Source organism: Triturus cristatus, chromosome 7 (assembly GCF_964204655.1).
Source record: "Triturus cristatus chromosome 7, aTriCri1.1, whole genome shotgun sequence".
NCBI lineage: Eukaryota > Metazoa > Chordata > Amphibia > Caudata > Salamandridae > Triturus > Triturus cristatus.
The window spans coordinates 1,667,235,496-1,667,254,513 of NC_140590.1; the positions used below are offsets into that span (position 1 = coordinate 1,667,235,496).

The 19,018-nt window shown below is 43.9% G+C and overlaps 1 protein-coding gene across 1 annotated transcript in view; it reads right to left on the reverse strand.

The window, feature by feature from the left end:
• CDH4 (cadherin 4) overlaps positions 1 to 19,018 on the reverse strand; it is a 1,855,428-nt gene that overhangs the window by 471,297 nt on the left and 1,365,113 nt on the right. The window contains exons 5-6 of the mRNA XM_085619784.1: positions 17,267 to 17,422; positions 1,064 to 1,208 (exon numbers count right to left, since the gene is read on the reverse strand). Coding sequence (XP_085475910.1) covers positions 1,064 to 1,208; positions 17,267 to 17,422 — 301 coding nt within the window. The remainder of the gene's footprint in view (positions 1 to 1,063; positions 1,209 to 17,266; positions 17,423 to 19,018) is intronic.

Below are 19,018 nucleotides of genomic sequence, written 5' to 3' on the forward strand. Positions count from 1 at the left end.
TGAGCCCTAAAACCCTGGACCCTGCCCTATAAACAACCCGGACCCGAGCCCTAAAAACTAACCCCATGCCTAATACCTAAAACTACCCCATCCCCCCCTGCCCTGAGCCCTAAAACCCAGCACGCTATCCTATAAACAACTGCCAATCCCCTGAGCCCTAAAACTACCCTCCCTACCCCTCAAACCCGGCCACTCTTACCCATCCACGGCAAGCTTTTTGTCCTGACGCTTCCTGTTCCTGTTCATCTGGACATCTAGGATGGCGCACTGCCTTGACCTTGCATATGTGTGGTCAAGACATATGTGTGGTTAAGGCAAGCGTGGTTGCACTTGCGGGGAAACGGCACACATGGCTCTGCCACGTTGCTCTGCCCGCATTGTAAAGGCAGTTTCCCTTCTTCAGCTATTGCCTGAAGGCATTTCTAATGAGTTGCCACTGGCTGGTTGGACAGCCCTCAAAGCCATGGCATTCTGTGGAAGGTTATACGGGGTTTTAAACAGTCCACTGTAGTAATCCCTACATTGTTCTGCCCACCTTCACTGTCTTACTCCCACTCCAGCCTCCCCTTATCCCACAGTGCAAGATGTTCCCGTCCCCCTCCCCAAACACCTGATGCCACCCAGTACCTGGTACTGGCTTTGCTCGTGGGTTTGGCTTTGCCAATGCTTCTTAAATAACATCAGAAGCATTAACAAATCCAAAGCATTCCCCGATTGCTGCCGTGGATGTATGGCAGCCATCGTGTAATGGAGTTTCTTACATTTTTTTTTAAAAACCATTACAAGATGGCTACCTGCATGCACACGTTTAGAGACCATCTGGCTGAAACAAAAAATAAAACACAGCCAAGTCTAGCATTCCTGCAGTCTTGTGATTAAGCCACGTAACCAGTCATGCCACCTCTCGGAGTCACTTCATCAGTGTAGAATTCATGCTATTTCACTACTCTTGCAGTCATGACAGTTTCACCATTATTGCAGACTTATTATTTCATCCACCTTGCTGTTCTCACATTTCCTTGGTCTCACAGTTACGTCACTTCCTCAGCTATGCAGCAGTTACCTGGTTTGGACCCCTCGTCCACAGATCCATTGAAGACCATGCTGGTGAATTCGGGCCTGTTGTCGTTCATGTCGATGACGTAGATGTAGAGGTCTATGGGGTTCTCCACCTTGTTGCCATTCATGTCCACGGCATGAGCCCGGAGCTGCAAGGATACACAAAAGAACGCGCTGTCAGAATTCAGACTTCAACACAGCCCTGCCAAGTCAAGCGGAGGAGTCGACCAGAGCTGACACCAGCCCTGAAACCCCTTGAAAGGCAACAGCGTGGTGTCAAACCACAAGACAGGGATCCCGCCGGACGCCCTCCAGGAGACAAGATGCTTCAAATAGGCATTCAGACAGAATACATTGCTTCAGAAGAAGAAAAAGTATGTACCACTGCCTTGCTATCTGTTCTTCAGAAACATCTGATCAAGGGCTGAAATAAGAGGTCGACTGGTCTTCGGAGACAGCCAGGAGCATCTCAAAGGCCACTGGTGTACTCCATGGCCAGTCACACCGATGGCCGGTCGAGAGAGATATCAATATCCTCAGAGTCTGCAACATCTGACTGAAACAGCACCGTAGCTAGTTCACATGGGGGTGAACGTGTACTGGAACTGGAGTAACAGCTGCCTGTTGGCCCTGGAGGAGCCAAAGGCACGATGGCCCCTGGCAGCCAGGCGACTCCAGGCATTCAAGCACATTGTAGGGTTGTATGTGAACTGAATGAACATACAAAATGCATAATCCAAATCTGGGAAATGTAGTCCAACACATATTTCCACAACTTTTCCGAAGTGTATTGCATGCATCCCATTGCAGAAACCTACTTAATAAGTGCTTTTCGAGCTAAAAGGAATTTCCAAATGTTGTTTTAGGTCTTGACCTCGAGAAGCTCTATTTTAACAATGCTTGCACTATCCTAACTTAACTGAGCTACACTATCCTAACGTACACCTAACCTACTCCTCTCGAAGTCCTATTGGCCACAATACTATATACATAGAGCGGGCTTTGGGTCACCCACTTGCTCCAGGCTGGGTCTTTCCTATCCATCTCGGTTACCAGCTGTTGATTAGATGGCTGTTCAAACTATTCATGTTTTTCTGTGCAACTCCTTCCCCATAACCCCTTTATCACCATTTTGATTGGGTAATTTGTATCCTTCCAGTGCTGATGTGAGCGGACTATTTTTCAATTCCCGTTACCACACCACAGGAGCGGATGGCTTTCCCTTCTCTCTTCCCTGCAATTCCCCACTTTGTTTTTTATTTATTAACTTTTTTCTTTTTGTGAGGGCCTGGCAGATTCTCACTCCTATCGAACCATTCGCTTTTGGCACTTGCACCCTTGCCATCTCCACACCCACCTTTGCCCTCACACCAATAAATTCCACCTCACACTGCCCATGACTTGAACTTACGTCCTCCTTCCCTGCTTTTTTAAACTTATTTTTGCAATTATATTCCAGAGGGCCTGGCAGCTTCACACTGCCAGTAGGCCACTCGCTTCTCTCTCACTGTGAAGCATTATGTACATATTTCCCGTTTCAATTTACCTTTCCAAGATGGCCATCCCTCATCTTGGCATGGTAAATAAAAAATTACACAAATGCGTGATTGGCGGAATCCTGTAATGATTTTTCTAAAAGTAAAATAAAATATAGGTACAGGGTGTGCATGCACACATGCAGTGGCTATCTTTGAATCATTTTTCTCTTGCTTCAAGAAACATTATTACAAGATGGCAGCCATGCATTCTTGCACTTGCATCTAATCAAACAAAGGTTTCACTGATGAGACCTATTGATTAAGCCAGTGCTTGTTTAATGATCGTGGGTAAAAGGTTCAGAACCATCACGTGTTTCACATTTCCTTCTCCTCCAATTCTTTTGCAGGTCGTATAGTTTACCATACTTTAATTTCACCTCCCCTCTTGTTCCTTCCATTCGTTCTCCTCCCTGCGTTTTTGGCATTCCCTCGTGTGGAGGTCTCAGATTATTACCAGTTCGCTCTTCTCTTCCCATGAGCCCTTGGCCCTGCTTTATACCTCTCTCTAATCCTCCACACTTCCTCGCTCCTTTTTAAATATAGCCCTTTTATTAAGGAGGGAGAAGATGTTATTGAGGAGAGGATGTGGCCTAACGGCTAGACCTGGAGAACTGGGTTAGAGTCTCGTCTGGGACGCCCAGCATCCTGGGATTCTGGGGAAATCACGTAATCTCCCCGTGCATAAAAAATGATGGATGTGTCTGTCTGTAACGCAACTGGTGCTCATGTAAAGCGCTCAGATACCTACGGGTCTAGTTCGCGCTATAAAAAAACGAAATAAATAAAATAAAAAAAGGGTTTCTCTTTTATACCCCTCTCCATTCTTTAACTATTCACCCATCTTCTATTACTCTTTCGCAAATTCTCTTTAGCTTTCGTTTCTATAATTAACACTGTCCTTCCACTGTTCCTACTTTCTGCATTGGCTGAAGCAGACATAGAAGACATACTGTCACAACTTTAATGTTTTCTATCTGCTTTGCTTTTTTAAAAAAATAAGTAAAAGCTCAACTCAATACATAGTCTGATATTTTATTTTGAAGAAAATCATTAGATTTTCTTCAAAAGGAATGCCTTTTTTTTTTACATTCACCAAATTACAGTTTCAACAGTGTGCAATACTAAACCCGGTATTATTCAATTTAGAAAGTTGTCAATATGAGGTCCATCCATTACAGTCATCCTCTTTTCAACATTTTATCATGATCCAATCATAGGCACTATTTCACCATGCCAAAGGGGGGTAGAGGAATTCTTTTTTACCCTTCTTCATGAAAATAATGTCACAAAAAGAAGACCCTATAGGCTTTTTCCATGACAACATCAAAGATAATTGACAATCGAACCCTATTATAAGAGCAGAAATAATAAGTTACTTCAAAATTGTTCATAACATCCGATTCATAAATGGGGACAAAGGGTGAGAGTTTCGAAGACTGGTTGCCCCCACAATGATACCCCTGCACGCAGGTACGATGCCACAAATGCCGGACAATCGCATTATCACTTATTTGACTAAAGATTTTTTGTAATAACACCTAGTCAAGTCCCATGAATGGAAGAAAGTCCCAATAACCCAGAATCTGCACTGGACACATTATTGATAATGTCCCGATTTGAAAAGCATAACATCAGTACACTACTACAAGAAATATTATTGCCGCACATATATATATATATATATATATCACTGCAAGCTGTGAGTTGGGAGTCGGGGTGGCGTTGAGAGAGAAATTATCATTTACTTTAAACTTCAGGTAAGGTTTAGGTCAGGATAGAAGAATCAATGCCAAAATATCTTCAAATTATAATGCAATAGAGCTCAGTGGCGACTGGGCCAGAAGACAAAGATTCCATCCTTTCCCACCGCCTAGTAAAACACTGCAGATGAGGAAGTGGGCGGCATTTGGAGTAATTATATGTGGAAATGTTTGTACATAAATGATGACGCTTGCTGTGCTGGAAGAGGAGTATGAATGGCGAGTCACTGCATTCTTGTGGCCACTTGGAAAAATACAAGTTCATTGTAAAATTTGTTCTGAGCAGGAGGGACTGAAGGAGAACAACTACAATGTTTGACAATTCTATGTGAAGAGCTGGGTGCTGCCATGTTCCTGATGAGGGGCAGTGATAAACTTTTGATAAACTTTCGATAAACTTTTGGCACCTGTAATGAGGAATTGGGTAGTTTCATTTTATCAGGAAAAAGACAGTACATTCACAATAGATAGATCCTTTGAGATCATAGCCATAGGAAGCCAAAACAAGTTGTGGAGGAATGTGGAGAAATGGCCTTTGGTTTTGCTTCAGTAGCTTGAAAGGTGACAAGAGTACACTATTAAAGGAAGTGTACCTGGGATTCATTTCAGGCCAAATTTGTAACTCACGCAGAAAGCAATCATAAGTTTTTTCCACATGTGGGTAGCAGAGTCTAAATACTACAGCGTGGATTGTTCCAAAATAGTCGTTGGTGTGTCCAATTTCTGATTTTGTGTAGATTCTATCTAAACTGCTTCTGAAAAATGTGTAGTTGTGTTTTTCTTTTTTTTGTTTTGTTTTTTAAAAAGATGGTTCTACACCGAATAAATATTCCCAAACATAGCCAAAGGTTGCCTGTTACAGTGAGGAGACAGAAGAGTGGTAAATGAAAGGACTCATAATGGAAAATAGTGTTTGCAACCTACTGTGAAATGCTGAAGTACAAGGGAAGGAAATATGTAAGGGAGATAATGAGGAGAGAGAGCACTGCTGACATAGAGTCACCATTTTGTTTTAATAAAATCAATGATCTTTGAAACACACTTGTATGGGCAAGCTAACATTTTGTTTCCATTGCTTGTAGAAAGAAGACATTGAACTATTCAGCCGCTGCTATCTGCACACCTTGCTACTAGGAAAGACATCTTAAATCTGTTAGGAAAGAGTATTGTTTTGTTATCCCTGGTAAGAAGTTAAGTTATAAGAATTGGGGAAAGAGCGTAAAAAACAGCAGGAGAGAGGTGCCCTTAATAGATGCAAAGAAAACCAAAGGTATGCATCTACACTGGCTACGCTTGGTAATTTTTTATGTCTTTTCGCTGGAATATCAGAGGCTAATAGATCTCTAAACTTAAATGTCCAGTTAACTTTTCTTTTTTAATTTTATTACTAACAGCTGAAAAAGGAACGTCCTACTAAAAGGATCTGACAAGGACACTGTATAGGAGCAGGATCACAGAGCCAAACTCCGCCTATTAGAAATTTGGTAATTCAATGCAAGTCATTTGCTTTTTTTCTTGGGTTCTCTTGTCCTTACTGCTGCTCTTTTTAGATTAGAAAACCCATCTATTATGGGCTGAACTTGCAATTTACAATCATTAGTTACCTTTGATTCAGATTTCCCTTATTTTAGGTGCAAACATTGCTTCCTATGTTCAGCATAGATGTTGTATATCTGTTTAATGTTATACCATGCTTCGGGATTTTTATATGGAGAAACAAATTTCCTAGTCCAGATAGACCCATTTTTGTTTTTTTCATGCTATGTGTTTTTTAAGTGTAACTTTACGTATAAGTGCTATAAGCGTATTGCTCAATGCCTGCAGGAAATACTCACAAGTCAATTTCCCTGATTTATTTCTCTTCCTTTCATAAAAAGGAGTATGCATAAAATTCTAAAGGCCAAACTCCCCAATCCTAGGGGATTTCTTCTTCTCCAGCTGCCTTCAATAATGACCACCACTGCTGCCTACAAATGGATTCATTATAACCATTCTTGTTTAATACATATTAAGAAAGAAAACTATTAACCTATTAGACGAAGGTTGTTACGAATGGATAATGTCTTTAATTTATCATGTTAGTTACGGCAATTCTCCTTGCCGAGACTGTGACGGGAGACTCTTATCCCACCATAATCTGTACCGTTCAATACCGGGTATAGGACCTATATCTGCATGTTAAACGGCATCAGAAAATCCCAGGGCTGGAAAAGCAATAAGAAAAATTAACCACGCTTGGTATTTCTGTGTTGGGTTCTCATTCCAGGTGGTCTTATTCAAATGATACAGCGTAGATCACATCATTCGCCGCCTTTGTGATCACGGGAACAGATGGTGACATTTTCGCAGCTGCAGATGTTTGCATTCGTTCAGTAAAGATGGAATTTCGAAGGAGTTCCTAGTTGCTAAGTTTTAGAATAGGGAGGGGCTGGCAGTACATGTTACGTACAATGTTGATCAAAGGGCCATTGTTGGAAGCATGAAACGGAGGTTCAATTACAGAGCACTCTGGGTAGGACTTGTATTGGCTTCGTGCCAATTGAGGTCTATTACTGATATTCAAAGGTGGGGTTTAAATTGCATACATTTTCCACTCAAAGTATTATGGTTAGACTGTTGTTGTACTGCCATTTTTAGAAAGAGTCAGTTGTACACAACCGTAATCCAGGTGATTTTGAAATACGGTGGTACTTCCTCTGAAATGGGCATCCATCTTGATATTGCTTCCCCATGCTGCGCTGAACACAGTTTGCTGCTCAGAAAGAGGAACTGTGGAGAATATGGACTTAGAGTACAAAGTTGAGCGTGTTGTGGATAAGAGAGCAACAATGAGGAAAGAAGTTCACTGGAAGGAGACCGAATAGTTCATTGTTCTGGCAGTTTTGGTAAACAAGATTACCACTTGAGATATTTAAAGATGGCGGTCCTTTGTTGGTAATGTATCACCATGTCAACTTTACTTTAATATACTCATCTTATCAGAGGTACATCTCTGTACCAGGGTGACTTAGAAAGCAGATGTGATCTATAGAAAAGGGCAACTGTTTGGAAGAACTCACGATATTTAGGTCACTTAAATGGTGTCTTTGAAAACATGAAGAGGCTTCCGTTTCTTAGTTCAGGCCATATGAGGGTTACGCTTAGGACCGGGGAGGTCATTGGGGCACTTGCATCAAAATTGTAAATTGCGAATACCTAGTTGCACATTCCTGAGAATTGCAATTAGGTAATCGCAATTTACAATGCAAGAAACTCAAAGAGTTTCAGAATGCGATTCCTAGGGGGTCGCAAATTGCGCAACCTCATTAATATTAATGAGGTAGATCGCAATTTGCGAACCCCTAGGTTTCTCAAAAATCATGGGGATGGTGGCCTGCTGAGGTCAGCAGACCCCAATGTCCGTGATTGTTTGTAAATAAAACAATATTTTTTTTTGTAAAGCAGACCGTTTTCCTTAAAGGAAAGCAATAAAAAGATTTCTTTTCACCTTTTAGGACCATGGTCCATGGGCCCACTGCCTGCTCATAAAAATGCTTTTACAAACAGTCACAACAGGGAATGGGTCCAAAGGGACCCCTTCCTATTTGCAAATGGGTTACCACCTACTTGAAGTAGGTAGTACTATGCGAATTTTTTGCGACTGCATTCACGGTCACAAAACATTTGTGCATACCATTAGGATTCAGTATTTGGAAGGGACGCCCTAAACACACCCCTTCCAAATACCGAATCGCAAACCTCATTTTGCTAATCAGTAACAGGTTACCGAATCGCAAATTGAGGTTTGCTGCATCTGAAAAGTATTTTTTGCGTTCGCAAACCGGCCGATTGGCAGCATTGGCCCGTTTGCGAAAGCAAAAATGCTTGATACATGTACCCCCTAGTCTTTTACTCAACAGTCTCAGAAGAGGATATGTTTATAAGATAAAAGAACAGTGGGAAAACACAGAACCTCTATGTTGTATAACCTTGATCGCAATACCAGGCTGTGAGTTTGTTGGCGGTGCATATAGGCAAGCATCAAAAACAACATCATGAAAGCTTGGAAACACATCAGGCACACTAGTGAGCGTTCTTCTTAATGGATTTGGCCAATGTATGGACAAGTATGGGACTAAAGCATTTTGGGTCATTTTTCTTGCTCAGATTTTCAGACTTAAGAAACTGAGAGCACTGGACCATATGGGTCACTGCATAGGAACTGTGCATATGCAGGCATAGGAGTAGCCCACATACTGCTACTTCCTTTAGCCTGGCAAATACAACTGGGTAGGAGACAAGCTATGGAATCCGCACCGTGCGTCGATCCAATTTAAATTACCAGGCCAAAATGGATGGGACTGTGCTATCTGAGAGCACGCAGAATCAAGCACGAACATAATGAAAGACGCGCCGACCTTCTGATTAGTGAAGTTGTCTGAGCGCGAGTCACATCTTTTTCCCATTTCACAGTTCTTGGATCTGCGTCTCGCGGCGGGAAGCGCGAGCTCTCCGCCTGTCAGTCGCGGAGCAGTCTCTCTCCATCTTTAATAGAGAGGACTATTATGAGGTGCCGTGGTGTGACGGGTACGCTGCTCGACACGCTATCGCTGGACGTCCAGGAGATACACGGTGTCTTACTAAACACCTAACCATAGATACATCCGTAATTAGCAAACGCCCCTTGTATTCGCTGTAGGAAGTTGTAAGGTGTGGTATGATGTCAGATAAATAATTACTATGTAGCTGAAACAGTAGCTGGGATATAAAGGGGTCATCTTTGTGGACTTGAAGGGCACAGAACAGAAGATGGCCCCTGTCTCTACCCTCTCATTTACCTTCAAGATTCCCAGGGAGGGAAAGCATTTGGATTCATTCCCATATCCAGCCACCCCCCCCTCCCCGCTGGACCCTCTTCAATATCTCTTTAAATTCCTGATAATGTACTTATTGATTTTGTTTGAAAGCTAAAATGATAGATCACAGAGATCAACCCATGCTTGTTACTGATTTGGCCTTGATCTCACCAATGGGGCTACTTCCATTTTACGTGCAATCTCCTGTCTGCTCCTAGGATGGGATCACACGCCGAGCTGTGTTTGCCCGCACGCTAACTGCACATGTGCAATTTAGTCATACACAAACGGCGTATTGTGCACTATCCATCCACATGTTTTCCGCATGTAACACTTGCCCGGGATCTTGGTGGCAAATAGAGTGAAATTCCGATTTGAACACCCTGGAGCATGTTCTAGTGCACACAATTCTGCAGATTCTGCACACCTGCAGTGAAACTGAATGAGTGTCACAGCTGCAATCAGGACCTATGAGTGGGACTTTTACAAATCCTATTACTCATAAGAGACAGAACTCCGTATTCTACATTTCTGGAGAATCATCAGTGACAAATGTGACTTTCATAAATCCAATATTTTTAAGCGACAAGCGTGCAGTCTCCAAATCTGCTTAATCTGGGTATATTCAATACAGTGGTGTGCTTTTGAATACCTTTTGGTAAATCTTGAAGCTTTCCTAACAGCTAAATATATTTTTACACCAACACGTCGCCACTCTAGCGCCCCGCTCCCACACCGACAAACTCATCTACCAACTGCCCACCAGATTAGGAGTTTTCTCCTGGTCTGGTGGGCGGTGCTTTGGCGGTCCCAGGCGGTGAGCCTTAGAAAGGCACTGCAATGGGAATGCCAAAGCAAGTTCCTGTATGGCATGGACTGTTAAGTCAATGCCGTGCAGTAACTGGGAGTACATGCATCCAGAGGGGCACGACATGTGCCCCTCTGCACGCATTCCCATGGCCTGGAGGCAACAGGTGGCCCTGTAGGGCCTCCTTAGTTTCCTCACCATCACACTTTTCATGGCAGGTTTACCGCCATGAAAAGTGTGGAGGTCTGGAAATTCGTAATATGCTTGGCTGTGCCGTAGAGGCATCGCCAGCATATTGTGGTCTCAGAACGCCGTGCCACCGCCGAGGGATGACTGATCCCAGGCGGTTGCGGCGGTCTGACCGCCAAAGTCGTAATATGGCAGTCGAACCGCTGGTGATGCGGTTGCCACACCGCCACCGTGGGTTTGACTCATAATCAGACCCTAATTCTTTCCTTTGCTGCCAGATTGATAATCAGTGGGCCCATAATAAGTTGCTATGCTTATGATTATGATCCAGGTCAACTCTTTAAGACTGAATGCATTGAATTTTTTATTTACAGGACAGCATGTAGCCTAGCAGCCAGGTGAAGGCAACTGCATCTCGTAGGGGAGTACTGACTTTACTCCTGCAATCTGCTCTGCAGGTGGAAAGTTGTAAATGTTTATTTACACAGCCCAGGTCAGATACCTTCATGGTGAGATGGGGTGGATGATGCTTTCGTACAAGGTTCTGTGGATTGCTTGACTGGATGAGGGCACTTTATAGCCTGGTCCCTCACATCACTGAGCAATGGTCCTGTCCCAAGAACTATGTCCAACCCCCATGCTCCGCATCGGTGGTCCATGCACCTTGACGGATTTAAATCCTCAGCTCTTCCATCCAATTCTGGCTTCAGCACCGTTGGATCTGAGGAGAGTGGGGGCCCTTAGAACAGGGATGTTTTAAAGCATGGACAAAGTGGGCAAGTGCCCAGGTCCTCCACCTTCCAAGGCCCCCCTGGGAAAGTGAAGGTTCTCTCTATCTCCCATCCCTCTATTTCTCATTCACAACTTTTAAGGTATTATTCAATATTGTTTGGCATCATGGGGCTTTAATTATCAGAAAATGGACTACAATATAAAGAGCTGTCCTGGACAGGGGCCCTTTAAGAATGCTTTGCCCAGGGCCCCCAAAATCCTAAACACCGACAATAGAGGCTCCAATCATCTTTGCAGACACCTGGGGCCTCTGTCCCAGTAGAAATTGTATGGGGGGGGCTTGGTTTTACTTCACATACTACCTTCTGCTGGGAGTAAATTGAGGTTTGTGTGGACTTGTGATGGTCTCGCTGTCTGGCTCAGAATCCTTCGCAGTTTTAGAATATTTTTTTATTAAAAATGTTGTCAATAAAGTAACAATAGACCAGCCAAGTCAAGATCAATGCTTTGGTGTGGTCCACTCAGAGGCTCGCTTACAAAAGTTTGAGAACCTTTACAGACACGTTACATTGAAAGTTTATTCCTGTAATTTGTAGGGTTAATTAGAGTGTATACCTGAATAGGACACCCAATTTCTTCACTTTTAGCCCCCAACTTGGTCGGCTCGCAGTAATCAAAGCAAGTGTAGAGCAAGGTGTTCATGTTGGCATAGTTTAATAACATTTGATCAGTGCTTAATTTGTAAAATAATAAGTGCCAGGGCCCTCACCAGGAGGTTACTGCAGCTTACACCACCCATTGCCCCTGACATCGCTGCCAATGACGGTACAAAAACAACTGCTAACCATCTCTCTTGCCCGCAAGTGCGACAGTTCAGATTATTCCAGGTCCCCATAGCTAAAGGAATGGCTGGGGAGGCAGGTATTAGCACTATTGTAATGTATATTGTACTTATAAACAACCAATGTTCTGCTCATCTCTAAATTAAATTAGCAGCGCCACCAAGCGTCACACTGTCAAAAGTGTGGTGTTAACAATTAAGTGCTGGTTATCATCAGGGAATCCTCAGCCCACTCCTGGGAAGAGAGGGGTTTGAATATAGTTTGAAAATCTGAAAGCAAACATATTTTCCGCGATTAATGGATCAAAGGGACATATTAATGTATTCAATAGATGTGATAAGAATGCGGAGACCCATTGAGCCCCCGCATAGGCTATTTTGCGTAATTAAAGGGGTCTTCTAGCCTATGAGGAACGGCTGCACCCAATTCATGTTATGTTATGTTAATCTGACTTATATAGCGCATGAATCACCCCCAAAGGGGTATCTCGGTGCTATATCATGGTGTGGCCTGACAGGCTCTTCCAGTCATGCAGGGGCTCAAGCAGGATCTTGGGGTCTCCAGTGACATATCTTGCAGAAATCGAGTGGCATCAGTGCCGCTGAGAGACCCTCATGACGGGTGGAGAAGAGGTGCTCCCTTATAGCCACATTGCAAACAGAAGATATGATGCAGGTTTGAGATGATACAAGATCCTCCCATGCCAAGATGTTGTGGACGTGAAAGGTTGGAGATCAGGCAATAGTTGCCGGGGTTTTTGGGGTGTTTTATAGGTTTTTTCAGTAGCTCTGTGTTTATTGCAGGGTTTAACTGGTGGGCGATGGTGCCCTGTTAGAGGGCAACCATTGAGTATTCAATGCTGGCATTGGATTCCTAAAAATCATGGTGAGTTGGTAGAACAGCTGACGTAAAGAAGTCGATATTCCTCTTCCAGAAGCTCATATCTGTGGTATTTGTAAGCTCCATACATACTGATGGGGAATCGCTGACAGTAAATGTGCTATAACACCGCCTCTTTGCTGCACAACATTGGCTCCTGGTTACCATGGCAACAACACAACAGCAGAAACATTTATCATAAGACACTTGTTATTTACCAGTTCTTTGTACATAACACCATTGTAGGTGCGAACACGGATTAACCCTATGTTTGCCACTCAAACCTGAATCTTCACCATTCCTTGGTAGATGTCTGACTTGTCATGCGTGACTAATTGCTTCTTCCATGCCTTCTGTGAATATGTGCGCAATGGTGCGCAACACTTTGCAATCTGGAAAATGTGCACACGGCAGGTAATATTCACAGGCATCCTTTGCTAAATAACCTTCCATGTACTAAATGTTTAATGTTGCTCAGTGCTTAAGTTGTGCCGGTGTGTGTGGTTGATGGGCACTGGCACTCTCTTTTTGTGGCCATGACATATTTTCATCACCAGACTTTGATCCAGAGAAAGGCAGAAAAGGGAGCAGGAAGGAAGAAGAGATGTATAGCAAATCATTGACTGAGGGAGAAAAACGGCTACAACAAATTTGCTGGGGTCTGATAAAGACACAGGAAATGTTGGGTTGTGGAAGAAAGAGACCCGAGGTGGAATCAAGACTAGGCAGCCTTGGTATTCACTAGGTAAAGAGACAGGAAGTGCAGGGTGGAGGACGAAAGATGCATGAGGTGAAATCAAGCAAGACTAGGCAACAGTGGTATTCATTAGGCAAAAAGACAGGAAGTTTAGGGTGGTGGAAGAAAGAGGCATGAGGTGGAATCAAAACTAGGCCGCCATGGTATTCATTAGGTAAAGAGACGGGAAGCGCAGGGTGATGGACGAAAGAGGCATGAGGTGGAATCAAGACTGGGCAGCCTTGGTATTCATTAGGCAAAGAGACGGGAAGTGTAGGGCGGTAGAAGAAAGAGGCATGAGGTGGAATCAAGACTAGGCAGCCTTGGTATTCATTAGGTAAAAAGACAGGAAGTGCAGGGCAGTGGAATGAAGAGGCATGAGGTGGAATCAAGACTAGGCAGCCTTGGTATTTGCTAACCCCAGCATTGGCAGGGCCAGAGGCTGGCTCTACAGAAAAGCTTTGGGCGCTGCACCTTTTTTTCAACATACCAGTGTTACTGTGTCTTTATAGTGGCGGGAATGACCACATTTTGAGGTGACATTATGGTAGCACAGTCCAATCCTGGTTCTCATATTCCCTCAACGAGGTCAATGGCCTCAGCTGAAGGTGACTGCCCAACATGAAAGAAAAGGTATTTAACATTGGGTATAATCTTTAGCAGAAGGAGCTGCAAAGCTGTCGGATTGTTCCATCCATTGAGGTCAATATTTTCTAAACGGAACATTGGGAAACAGAAAGAGAAACCTTCAAAAGTTGACCCAGAGGGTGAGTGCTGGCAACGCTCAGACTTTTCTGCACTCATCTCTTTGGTGTCCCTGACATTTCAGTGTTCTAGATGAGATGTTGGGAGCCCCTCTCATGAGAAGCCCTCTCGGGATCTCACCCTGCAGATTGGGTCATGCTCTTAGATGGAGGGATGTCTCTCCATCCGAGAGGCGACCGCTCGTTGAACTTAGTGCTGATGGTGAGGGCTAAGCTGCTATTGCTCTCATGCCATGTTATCCTCAGTGTCGTCTTAACGCATGGGCACACTAGGCAGTTGCCAGGGGGCCCCACGAGCATAGGGGCCCCATGCAGATCAGAATTTAACACTCATTTTCCGTTAAACATTTTTATTCCTGCAAGTGGTTGTGTGGGCAGAGCCCAGTGCACTGCTTTGCCCGGGGCCTATAATGCTATTAAGGCCGCCCTGGTTATACTGTTAGGAGATTTTCTTCTGCTGCATGACAGAATCACAGAAAGACGGTATTAACGTGCATTAGAAACAAGGGGCATTAGTGGACTTTTATACGAATCAATTGTGTTTTTACACTTCTTTGTGGGTCTAGAGAACCACGGTGATAGGCTCTTTGCATATATTCCAGTGTAAAGCCTGTATCTCAGTTCTTATTGTAAAAGTATTGAATAATGCCAGCAGGAAAGAGGCTTAAAACAGCGTTAGGCAGCTGCATGGAGCGGTGGTCGTAGCGTGGAATGATGATCGCAACATGCTGTGATGGTAGCATCATGACCTGATGGTATTAGCATTAGGGGTGGGCGGAATTTGCGAAATCCACTTTCGCAAATTATCGCAAAAATGTTAAAAATTATCGCAAACTTGCGGAAATATCGCGAAGATGCAGACGTTTTTTTCCCGCATGTTCGCGAGATTTTCGGCATGGTTGCGGCTCACTAACTTACCCATGTGGTTGCTCGCGGGCGCGGCCATCTTGTTTTCAGTTGTCTCGCGGTGCATGATCGCGAGAAGAAAGACGTGATCGCGCGATGCATGACGTCACTGCGGGCGCGAACTGTCGCGAGACAGCGCAAATGGCTAAAAACAATACAACATCTCATGGAGAACGCGACCGGATCAAGAAAACTTGTCGGCGAACGCAGGGATTCAGGTAAGGCCATCGCGAGCGCCCGAGAATGTATTATTTTACAGCGCGAGCAAGAAACAAATTATCGCCAAGCTGCGGAATTTTTGACATTTTCGCGCTCTCTGCGGAACGCAAAAATGTCAAATTATCGCAATTTCCGCGAACGGAACGAAATTTTCGCCCAGGCCTAATTAGCATAGCATGATGGTGGTAGCATGACATGATCTCAGTGACAGGGTCTGATGGAGGCAATATGGCTTTATAGAACTATCATGACATAGAGGAGAGGCCCTGTATTATGACAGCAGCCTCACATTACAGTATACCATGACAGTGGTGCGGCTTGATGGTAAGTGTTATGACATGATAAGAGAATGATAACATGATGGCAGTGTCATAGCATGATCAAAGTTGCATAACATGATAAAATATTATAGACAATGGCATTAAAATATCATGATGTCAGTAGTTTGGAATGATAGTGGAAGACTGACAGGAGAGCGCTAACATGATCCCGTGAACTGGCGGCAGTAGTGTAGCATGATTGCAGAAATACACTATAATCGCTGTAGCAACATGGCCTGATGGTGGTAACATGACGTATTAGGAGAATCATGAGACAGTGGCAGTTTACAGCAGTGGCATGGTATGATCCCATGACATGAAGGCAGTAGTATGAGATGATAGCAAGTTGGCAGAACCTTTGAAAGATGGCAGTAACCTGACACTCTTAGGGCCTTATTACAAGTTAGGAACCTGTGGTGGAGGTCTGACCACCGCCACACTGTGAGCCTACCCGCAGTATTACACGGGCAGGCTTGCAGTGTGGCCGCCACAGGAACGCTGGGGATCCAGAATCCAGCGGCGTTCACCCAGCGGTTAGACTAAAATTTTCTGGTGGTGCCCCAGTGGCACCGTTGGGCATATTTCGAGTTGCCTTTCCACCGTCCTTTTCATAGCAGTGAGCCCGCCATGAAAAGGGTGATGGAGAGGCAACAAAGGGGGCCCTAACAGGGCCCCCGCCACCTCTGGGCTTGGAGATGCATGGGGGGCACATGTAGTGCCTCTCTGGATTTGCACCCCGAGTTCCTGCATGGTGTGGTCCTATAGCGGACTGCGTGTTGCACTGTCCTCTGTAGGACCGCCAAAGTCATAATAAGGCCCACAGTGTCTATCAGCTGTAATTTCCTGTCTCTCAAGAAGTCTGAGGAAGGTACATTATCTTCGGGTTAGATTTACTTGTCTTCTTCCTGCACCCCTTGGGATTGCTGGTCACCAGGCGTGGAGATAAGGATGGGAAAGATTTTGCCTGGCAACAGTAGCCCAACCACCAAGCAAAATTCCCATCTGCTCTTGAAAACACTGCACGAGTAGTGGTACGGTGGGGTTAGAGGCTTATAAATATCAGGGTTTCCCAACTCCTGCTTCTGGAACAACCAGAACCTCTATCACCAGCCTTCTTCTGGTGGACAAAATCTTGGGATGGTTGGGAGCTGAATGTAGTGTAATAACAAATGATTTACAACATGTGTGGAACACCTGGGCCAGTACATCAGGGGGAAGAGGAACAATTCAAAGCGAGTGAGACGATGGGAGTAGAAGAAAAATAAATGTATGGTAAGCTTAGAAATTTGTCCCACATCCCAACTTGGCACAAACCACAATCAATCTACTCTAAATCCTGAGAATACACATTACATTCCATTTCCATCACACGTTTCATATTTTCTCTTCTCGGTATAGCAAATGAATCTATTAACAGTAACTATTTTGTTGCATTTTATTATGAGTAAAGTTTTTTACTACCTCTTCATAGGCTGAGTAGCTCTCCTATACTTATGAAATGTGGGTAATCACTCAGTTTTCCCACATATGTTAGTTAAAACTCACAGATTACATTTCTCAATAACCTTTAGCCTGTGCCACAAACCTACATCAAGACAGAATTTAAAGAAGTAAGTGGCTGTGTAGCATTAGAACCTTACAATCAAACCCAATTTAAACATGATTCTACCAGCTCTTACATGGTACGAAGACCTCTCTTCCCGGTCCAGGGGCCTCGTCACATACATCTTGCCATAGACAGGATCAATGTTGAAGACCTCCATTGGAGGCTGGTCCGCTCCCACGCCTGTGATGCTGTATCTGATCTGCTTTTCCTTGTCTTTATCCGAACGGATCTAGAGAAAAGACACAAAAGAAAGACTAAGCAATTTAGCAGGGTGGAGTACCTTTTGTGTACACACAGCTCCTATATAGCAAGAGCAAATGAGCAAGCAGGACTGAACAATATAAGAGGGAAGACAGGAGTAGGCAGAACCTTTGAGATTTTGTTTTGTACTGTCTCACACTTCACCCTCCTTCACATATCCACTAGTTATTTGATCATATACCATTTGATCTAGCCTCTGAGTAGAATTTTGTAATACCGAATGAATATAAAGACCCCGAAACGGGAGCGTCTCTAGTTTGGAGCAGCCCTCCTCCAACAATAACGTTACACACAGAGGCATTCCCACACAAGCTGCAATTTTCTGCGCTTGGCCTGAAGGGGCCACAGTTTGATATTAATGAAAGGGTGGGGAACCCGCCTTCTGTTTTAGTGTGTAAATGGCAGTGATCCAATGCCACACACTAAAAAGGGAAAATAGATTGATGTGGTCAGCGGTACAGCTCATGCGCAGCAAGTATTTCGGCTCTATGCGGGGCATGAATCCATTACAGAACATATGCCCAGCTCCTTGAGGGATCAATTAATTCATTGACTCAGGGGCCAGGAACATCAACTTTGCCTTTGGCTAGTCATGAAACTTTGACTGGCTTTGCCTAAGGCTTAGTCCCAACTCTGTCTGATTTAGAGTCTAAAGTCAAAATTTCAGTGCTTTACAGCAGTGGTTCTTATCCTGTGGTCCGCAAAGCCTACTCAGTGTGTCTGCGACTGCTTAGAAAATGAAACACTATTAACAGATTAATAAAAGGTATATAAGAAAAGTAACAGATTGATTTGTGGAGCAGTGCAAGTGCATCGTAGTACGGCTGATGAGTGGCCTCAATTGAATTTCCAAAAGGACCAACCTTCCCATTGAAAATAAAATGTGGATTTATTTTTATTGGCTTGTTAGTCACGCAAAATGCTGAATCATTTGTCAATTTGATTGAAGAATGCTTGTTTCTGTATTTTTGTGTATTGTTTTGAGGTTCAAATCTTCAAAAATGCCAGAATTCTCTTAATTATTTATTGGTGGTCCATGGGTTCCAGTATTGATCTGTGCACACAGAAGTCAAAAGGTCAGGAACCACTGTTTTACAGATAAAGAGCACTTTACCATCAACACATGAGGCCTGGCTTTAAAAAGTATGTGCTCACAGAGGGCAAACTATATCAGTGTCCCGGGACCTGGAATGAGACCTCTGTATCCATCAAGATCAACTGAACTCTTCCTCAATTTAGGAAAGAGCTGAAGACACACCTCTTTAAAGAACACTACGTTGTGATACAGTAAATAGTTCACCCCTTTCCAGATCCCATCGGCACCGCCGAGAATTGCTCTCCAACTGTATCTCAGACTTCGATGCTCTGCAGTACCCAACTAAAGCCTATTGGAGGATCGAGAGTTTAAGTTACTGCCCTTTTTATCTCCTAGTGTAAGGCCACATTCCTTTGGACCTGCAAATTTACCAGGATCTGAAGGTCACCATTGAGTGCACATATCAGGCCCTTCATCTCTCTACCAGTGCCAGGCATTAATGCCAAGATAATAACTGGACTCGGGGTG